This window comes from Ostrea edulis, chromosome 1 (genome assembly GCF_947568905.1).
Source record: "Ostrea edulis chromosome 1, xbOstEdul1.1, whole genome shotgun sequence".
NCBI classification, from domain to species: Eukaryota; Metazoa; Mollusca; class Bivalvia; order Ostreida; family Ostreidae; genus Ostrea; species Ostrea edulis.
Window position 1 is genome coordinate 82,722,353 of NC_079164.1, and position 9,553 is coordinate 82,731,905.

General features: G+C 35.1%; 1 protein-coding gene across 1 annotated transcript in view; it reads left to right on the forward strand.

Moving 5' to 3' along the window:
• LOC125678311 (uncharacterized) overlaps positions 1-9,016 on the forward strand; it is a 29,394-nt gene extending 20,378 nt beyond the window's left edge. The window contains exons 10-12 of the mRNA XM_048916679.2: positions 610-803; positions 4,596-4,756; positions 8,720-9,016. Coding sequence (XP_048772636.1) covers positions 610-803; positions 4,596-4,756; positions 8,720-8,762 — 398 coding nt within the window. The 3' untranslated portion in view covers positions 8,763-9,016. The remainder of the gene's footprint in view (positions 1-609; positions 804-4,595; positions 4,757-8,719) is intronic.
• Positions 9,017-9,553: the final 537 nt, after the last annotated feature.

Sequence of the window (9,553 nt, forward strand, 5' to 3'; positions counted from 1 at the left end):
ATTTACTGAAAGTTCTTCAGAAATGTTTAGAATCCACATTTGATTTACATGTACATATGTTGTGACACAAATTGTTTCCCGTTTCTATTAATTTTACATGATATATTCCATATATGCACGTCTGTTTTATTATGAAACATGTGCGTCATTATTCAACATTACTCTTTCTGACTAAATACACGTTTAATGCAAAAACGTTTTTGAGTGTCTTTTATTTTTTCCATATTTTTATAACTAATTTTATTTGTATTAAGTACTGTATAATAATTTAAAAATTGGGAGTTTTGAAAAACGTTAATAAAACATACAGTTAACTCGCTGCGTTTCAGTAGGTGCCACTCGTTATAAACATTTCATCTGATCTCTCTCTTTCCCGGTCATTGATACAGGGGTTTGGGTTTAAGATAACTTGCGGTAATTATTTTTTAATAATCAATGACCTTCACCACAATGTAATAGTATCTGTGTTACATTATTTAAATGCTTTCGGTTATTTGCTATATTGCATTAACATGTGTATTCATGTTCTAAGCATCCTTCGAGAATAGATAAAACTGTAAAAAGGCATCTCATTTTGAAAATGATTTCTTGAACTTCAATGTGTTACAGTGACCTATAACCGAACGTTTTGGGACATGATGATTTTCAACGGTAACGCCAACATTGATGGAAGTGTCCTGATAGACGCCTCTAGAATGTTTGTTTCCAAACCCACAATGTTTACGTCTTTCGTGCTGTTTGGTACGATATCATTAGAATCTGTGCACAAGTTTTTCAAACAGCTTCGTGGAAAACAGGAATTGGTAAGAATAAGTATCTCAATTATCTTAACTTTTATATTGGATTCCCAATTCGTATTCAGTTTACCAGTTTTGAAATGTCAATGGGGCTTGTCTGATCACAATTGTCCGTCATCGTGCTGTTTAATATCTGTTCATCTCATGTCCACGTTTTACATTTTCGACTCCTCAAAAATCACAAGAGTAAATTTTGACTTAATTTGGTGGAAAAAGATAATGCTTTGTTCCGATGGGCGGAATGTAATTCAGTAATACTGAAAACATAGTTGTTGAGTATTAACAAACTCCAGTAGCTGAAAGAAAAATGGCGAAATATGAGAACTTTCTCGTTTATTGAAAACAATAATTTGGTCCCAAAATAGATCAATCAGGGTTGACTGCAATAAGAATGCATACCTTTCCTTGGTATTAAAGAGGTTCGCACCTGAAATCTACATTGAAGGAGAATTAAGAAATTAAAAAGAAAAACTGGGGATGCAACGCTTGTTATTGAGATACAGTGTTCTAAACATGACCTTTTTTGCACTTAAAATTTCTTCAATTAAACATGATTTGTCTATTGGTGTCAATACAACATAAGGAACACAAATCAATCATTACATACGATAGATACAAGATAATGTCTTCTAATACTATAGATAAAAATGTTTAATACTAGTAATGGATATAAATAATGACCTTTTTGCACTTGATCTAAGAAAAAATTCATGATACCAAATTTGAGAGTTTTTTTTTTTTTTTTTAGAAAGGACATATCAGGAGTAATATCAATTTCTAAAATTTCACATGATTTTCAACATCTTGTCTTAAAATTTAAAATGGGACTAGAAAAAGTGGGGGTTGGATACAATTTTTTTTAGATTATTAGCGAAAATACCGAATTTTTACACAAAATTTCGATTAATTGATTGTAACTTTTTTTAAATAATCGGTGTTCTGTTTGGAAAATATAGCAACCAAATTAATAAATTACAACATTTGAACTAGTTCTAAGTCTCATCTAATTGTATCACATATTATAAAATTGAAATACACGTATAGGATTATAAAGATAGAAGATATATTGGATGAAACAGAAACTGTAATATCACGCAGATTTAGAACTTTTTGATTAATCAGCCCTTCCACCACAAAATATAGTCCCTGCAAAACCCTTTCAAGGTCACAAGGTCATGAAATATCTTGTCATCAGAAATATACATACCAAATATGAAAGATCTACCTTCTACAGTCATTGAATAGGTCAGATTTTTATTAAAAGTAGGTCAAACATCCAGGTCAAAGTCACAAGATCACACACTATTGCATCACATGAAAGGACTATGAATTGAACAAAGTGAATCTGCACTCAGTCAGAAAGTTTCATGTACATTTTAACTTTCCTGACCTAATGGTTCTTGAGAAGATTTTTAAAGATTTTCCTATATATTTATACTAACCATAACTCCTCCTAGGCAGCTGATCCGGCCTCTGGTATATCCAGTACTTACGTAAATAAAATTATATTCTATGTTTCTTAGTCATTTTATAAATTTACAACCCGCAACTTACGATTTGTGAGGCTCTATTCTGCCGTTTTCAACAATTTCGATATATTACAATTTCTCGATTCATATTTGTGCGCCATGTGTGATGTATTGAAGTTTCAACTTCCGATTTTGTCAAGTTATTTGCATATGTCATGTAAGGTAGTATTTACATCAATGGATAGGTACGGAGGAGAAAGCTATTTCGCCGGTATTGTAAAGGTTTAGATTTAATATAAAGTTACAAAAACGAACAGCAGAGTGTAAATTCTTTTTGCAACCAAATGATTTTCCTTTCTTTGTCAGAGTGGCTCGAGTAACAACATTTCGCACAGATTGTCAATGTTAAGGTTTTTCAGTAGATCCATGAGATCTCACGATAACAAGCATGGCGGAGCAGACGAAGAATTTTGCATGAAGTTTAATGAAAAACACCTTTATTTGACATGCCCAAGCACAAAGTTGGTACTCTTTTTGATATAAACAACATTTGGGACTAATACACGGAGCTTATTATCGGTTATTCATAAAATTATTTTGCACCATTACGGAGATCCTATGGAATTGTAGCCCTATCCCGAAAACGTCAGAATAAAAATAAATCGGATAGGGCTACATTATTGCAGGTAGGTCTGTTCTTGAAGAACTGGTGTCATTTTTCACTAATTCGAAGCCATGTCCACTATGCGTGTATGATTATAATCGCATACGCATGAGGGGAATCCCAAAAATGACGTATATAGCCCAGACACAACAATCTAAGTTTAGGGTTGAAAAAGCGTAAAACAACGAACTTTCAAAATATATTTAGGAATTACTAAAAGGTATATGATATTTTTATTTCCTTTAAATAAAAATGTGAAACAATTTAAAAGCAAACACTGCTGGTTAAAATAGGTGAATTTGATTTAATTAGCAGTGTTTTTAAAAGGTTGTCAGTTTTTTTTGGTCAAAAGTCAGTTGTCGTAAGGGGCGACTATTTATATGGGGCTTTCGGATGATACCACAAAAACTTAGACCCCACGTCACAGTAGGTGTGGCATGATAAAGATCCCTCCCTGTTCAAAGGCCATATGCGTCGTGCATAGGTCTAAATTTTACAGCCTTTTACCGACAATGGTAACGTCTTCAACTCAGTGAAAAATTCTAGAGCGGGACGTTATTCAACATACAATCAATCCAATATTGGACCATACAGCTTAAAATTATTAGCAAGGAGTTGCTCGATAGCTGCACCACCATATACAGCATCTACAACGATTTGTAAAGTTTGACTACTTGTATTGCGGGGCTTCCCCTCGGTATACCTGCTTTACATTCAGCCTTTAAGGCGGTTTTAAATGTGATCGATTGATTGTATCTTGCTTAACGTCTCACTCGAGAATTTTTCACTCATATGGAGACGTTACCAAGACCGGTGAAGGGCTTCAAATTTAGGCCTATGCTTGGCGCTTACGGCTATTGAGCAGTGAGGGTTCTTTAGCGTGCCACACCTACTGTAACACGTTTTTAAGGTCATCTCCGAGGACCCGTGACATTCACATCTGATGCCGAGCGTTTGGCAATGGAACTGTCACTACCTGTTTTAACGACTTTGGTGTGTCGCGGCCGGGATTCGAACCCCGACCTTTCGCATGCGGGGCGAACGCTCTAACCTCTCGGCCAGTTTTAAAGTGGTTAGTAGACTAATTATGCATAGGTTTGTTGACATGCCGTTCTTTCCTGTGCAATATTATAATAATAATAAAGTCAAGACATTGCAAGCATAAAATTAGAAATATTGGAGTTGGATAAAGAGGAAATTTAGTGGGGCGAAAATTTTCAGTACCTAGTTGTGATTATTTAGTGCTTTATATATTAATTAATTGATTTTCACATGTATCGTTTAGATCCTAGGGGTAAACGTAAGGTTGGGTGTTATAATTGTTTGTTTGTGCTTTATATTAAATATTCTATACAATTGCATCGAGAGATCCACTCTCCTTATAAAATATCATAAACACTGAATGACACAGCGACTGTGTGGGATTGCATCAGTGTGTATAAGTAGCGCTTTAGGAGCATAACAAAGCTTCCTTTCCTTGGGAAGTCGTTGTGGCCGAGTGGACTTACGCACTGGTTTGACAATCTTGCTAGGCGGTGGGTGCCGTACGTCGCTGGTTCGACCCCGGGCTGGGGCGAAAATTTTCAGTACCTAGTTGTGATTATTTAGCGCTTTATATATATATATATATATTTATATATATATACTTCACAGTAATTTTTTCAGGAACAATTTCCAAATGAGGTAGATGTTTTACATGTCCGAGGACTCAAACTGGATTTAACAGGAAATTCAGATGACGCAGAACCGGATACGTCGATGGGAGTGAGAACAACAACATTAGATGGGGAGAAGTATGAACTGGAAATTCCAACATGTGAATTATGGTACATTTATATTATATGGATGTTTAAAACAATACAGCATTTTAATCTGGATAAGACATAGTTCAAGCGCTTTACATGTACAATTCTGTATAGGAGACAAAAAGTGCAGGTGTTCAATTTTTCTGATTTGCATCGCAAAGCTCACAGTGGAACTCGCTTATGATCATAGTACTGTAAATATCAACTTCAAAACAAAAACAACAACAAAACCCTACAGAACATAAGATACCAAAATTCAGTCACTATGGTTTGCTGAAGTGAGGTATAGCTTTACGTGTAATTTAATTTCAAAATCTTTGGAATGTGTTGGAAATCACCTGCTTGACGTTAAATTTACATTTCGGTTGATACATGCAAGGTGAAGATAACGAATAGTGATCAATCTCATAAGTCCTGTAAGCAATACAAATAGATAGTTGGGCAAACACGGACCCCTGGACACACCAGAGATGGAATCAGGCTCCTAGGAGTAAGCATCCCCTGTCGACCGGTCACACCCGCCGTGAGCCCTATATCTTTATCAGGTAAACGGAGTTATCCGTAGTCAAAATCATTATGCCAAGAACGGCCTAACAATCGGTATGAAACACGTCAGACAGCATTTGACCCAATGATAGGTTATATTGGCAAACTAGATCGTTATAACGACCATAGAATTTGCGAAATGCTGACTTTAATCGAGACTGTTAAAACCCCTGTACCATCAACATGTTTGTTTGTAACTTGCCTCGATTTAAAAATTAACCATACGCAGAACAAGTTCTTGCATATCGAATTAGTTGAGAGATAAAACACCATATGCAGGTGACAATGGAATAGTGCTTCATAAATATGGGAAGTTAACGATGGAGAAGCTGAAATACATATAACGCATATATAGCCATGGTTTAAAAGAATAGATTACTGAAACTAATCATTCACCATTTGATGCTATATAACAGTTTATGGTTTATTATGGATCTATTCGTACTTTCTTTATTTGCTTTCGTTAAAACAGTCTTTCTGGTTAGTTGGATGTAAATCGAGTCACAGTCATATCATGCTTCAGGACCCTCTATCCACTATCAGAAATCATTTACTCATATACATGTACGTTTTAGATTAAATACGAATTATGAAATGTCGTTCCAAGGCATCATTAAAAAGTTTATTTTACCACGATTTTTGTTTTATTAAAGCATATTATTTTGCTGCAAGTGTTTTTCAAATTAGAAAAGAAAATGTCTAAAAAAAATAATACAAGTGATACCAGAATTTGTGTCCTGAAAATATCCACAGGGACGGGGGAAAAGTCCACTGTCATGTTGGTAAAGTCAAACATCTTTGCCATTCATCCATCTCCGTGACTAGTGTTAGATACAATATAGCGAGTTTATTCCGCGGGTCTAAAATTTGACGATTTGCTGGCTGAAAGGTATGCTAATAATTTTAGCGAAATAAATTTTGGAGGACAGGGAAGAGTTTTTTCTCTTTCAAATACTGAAGCCGCAATTGAGTGCATATTTGACGATTGGAATTTTGGCGGAAAGCTACCTAACCGCGAAAATAAGCCAAATTGAAACCCCGCTGAAAAAAATCCGCTATACGGTAATCGTCGGACAAGATATATAGAGGGCGCTTCTTTGTCGGATTCCGCAAACGGTGGCTGGTAGTTTTACGTCTCGTCGATAATTTGTTATTTATATCGTGACGTCACCAGCTGTAGTACCACAAAGGATGCATTCAGTGTAACAAAAGAAAAAAAAAAAAACCCATGAGTCCTTAGAAAAAGCTCACCCATATAATCGTTTTAGATTGTCAATTGTGGTTAAGTATATGTAAATGATTGTTTTCCAATGCCTTCAGTATTTGGGCAAAGATGTAAACTTTTAATACACCTCTTACAATGATGCACTGACATGATGCGGCTTGTTGCTTCCCGATCTAATTAAAATTAGATTCTTTGATCCGATCATCTACTATCGCTAGGGATCTAATTTTGATTAGATTGGTGCTTCCGTCGATTAAAAAGAATGAATCAGCATTGTCCTTCGCATAAAAATCGATCATAGCGAGGTAACATGGAGTTCCACTTGACTGCGTTCATTTACAATTTCCATTCTTTTCAAAAGAATGGATATACATTTAAAATGTGCTGAAAATGCGAAATAAAAACGAAAAATAAATGTGTGGCGTAAGATGGATTTGAACCATGGCAAAAATAAAATAACCACAGCATATACTGTCAGTGGCGCATCTGACTTAGCTATTCTATGCCCAAGTAATACCCGTGTAAATATGAACCATGTTTTCAAATATAGTTTTTTTTTTTAGATGATTGTTCGTGAATTTCGACCCCAAGGCAGGGATGCCCCTAAATTAGCATTAGGATTGTAACCTATCAAAATATCAACAACAAAGCTCTTAGTGGCAGGGCTGTCTTGAAATTCTTCAAAGCCAAAATTCACGTCAGAATCTTTTTAAATGGGGAAAAATGTTGTTCAGGCCAACTTTGAAGATTAATTTAAATATTGTAGATAATGAATTATAGGTTCAAGATGAAGATACATGTATGAGAAATCCATATGTACATGTATGTACGACAAAAAATAACTAAAGGAACTTGATATATCGATGTGAGTTTTTTCGGAAAATTTTTCTCCCCTATAAGTCTTTTTTGAAATGTTACCTGTACCCCAAATTGATCCATTAGACCTATGCTAAAGCACACAGACGGTAACAGCGAGGTCCTTAAAGTGCCTATGCCTGCCGCCACACGGGACTTACTTTTATAAAGCAATATACAAAAGACCCGTGATTCTCACTTCTAAATGCCGAGGGTTATGTTGAAGGTAATCTCGGCTGAGATTCGGCTTGGCTGAATATTTGGACTGATGCCTTCACGGAATCTCGGAGCAGTCCTTCATAATTCATGTCTGGAAATTTACTTTCAGCCTCGGCCGACTCTACCAATTAATGCGCATTTAGGTGACACTGCTGTTCGCTTCAAGTAAGTTACTTGACTATTAATCCAAATCTATATCACCATTAATGCTGCATTACTTACCGTCTAAGTATGTAAATTCCATAATATAAACTATCAATAAATTTTCTGTTCGAATGATGATTTCCATGGCGAAATATTTTAACTCCCAAAACTGAAGAGTTCCAATAGTTTGCTTTTTAAATTAGCGATATACAAGACGGTGTGTGGAGATCAATGTACCAGCAACTAGATAATACAGACTATAGGAACTCTTCAATTTCAGGAGATAAAATAGTTTGCCATGGAAGTCATCATTTAAACGGAAATTTTAGTGACTCTTTTCATTTTAGGATTCTTATACCAAAATGGTAAGCAATGCACAATTGATAGTGATAGAAAGTTAGTTTAACAGTCAAATCAGTTATTTGAAACGAACAGTTGTGTCGCCCAAGTGCACATTAGTTGCTAGAACCGATCGAAGCTGAAATTAAATTTTCAGACATGAATTATGAAGGACTGCTTCGAGATTCGGTGAAGGTCTCAGTCCAAATATTCAGCAGAGCCGAATCTCAGCCGAGATAAATGTTGAAGGAACAATCACTACGTTAACCTATGATTGTGTTAGATGTGGCACTGCCAATGTACGAGTGGGGCTCAAACACACGACCTCCCTGTTACAAAGTGAACGTTCTTCCACTGAGCTATCGCGACTAGTTCCACAACAGGCGTAAATTGTGTCAGTGAACATTCCCGCGACTCGATATTCTTTAAAATTAATATGGCTATGTAATTTACTGGGTTGGAAATAAAAATCACCCACCTTCAACAGTTCAATGTTCGAATTGAGTTTTGAAAAGTTACACTTAAGAATGATTTAATAGCTTATGTTTAATTTTAATTCTGATTAATTGACCTACCTTTATCTGGTTAATATCCTCCTCTTCTCTCTCTCTCTCCTTCTCCTCATCATCAATATAATTATTGCTATCATTTTTCAGGTACAAAGAGGATGTTGTGCCGATCTTTTCTAGTTATTTGTGAATACGAGGACATGGACAAGAAAAGGAGCTATGCATTGTCTATTTTGAGAACATACATGTGCTATATTGTTTATTTGTGATTCTAATGTACAGGTAGGATTCTGTTTGTAACCCCCTTTTCAAAGTTTGTTTTATGCCAGTTTTATTTCATATATAGTATATTGTTTTGGTAACACATTATTTTTACAATTTCTGACGATTGCATTGAGTAATATGTTACCTCTAAAACCTCATTAATAAAAGATCCCATGCTTCTTTTTATTCTTGAATAAATATGTTCTAGGATTTTGTGAACGCGAGTTTTCGAAAACTACGGTACTTGATTTCTTACATTTACAGGACGCACTGGTGTTGCATTGTATTTGATTTATTTTAATGAATTTCGCAGTCCTGAGTTATTGCCAATTTTCTGATAATTCATTTAACGAACGCAAAAAGTGCAGGAATACTACTAGGATTTTGTTGTGGAGACATGCGTTGTTGTGATATATAGAAGGGACATTTTCTTGAATTTTAACGTTTTTGGTTTTGGTTATTTTCCAGAACCAACAAGTGTTCAAATTACATTGGGACAAATTTTGAAAATTCTAATTTTTGTTTGAAAATGAAGAAAGTTTAAAAGAGTTGTTTTCATTTATTCTTTTTACATCTCTCTACAATAATGATTGCCTATATCATTCTAAATATTCCGGTTGATAGAATGGAAAACTGACCGTGTATGTACATATGCTGAATAAACTGACCGTGTATGTACATATGCTGAATTTTGATCGGTTAATACTTGAATGACAT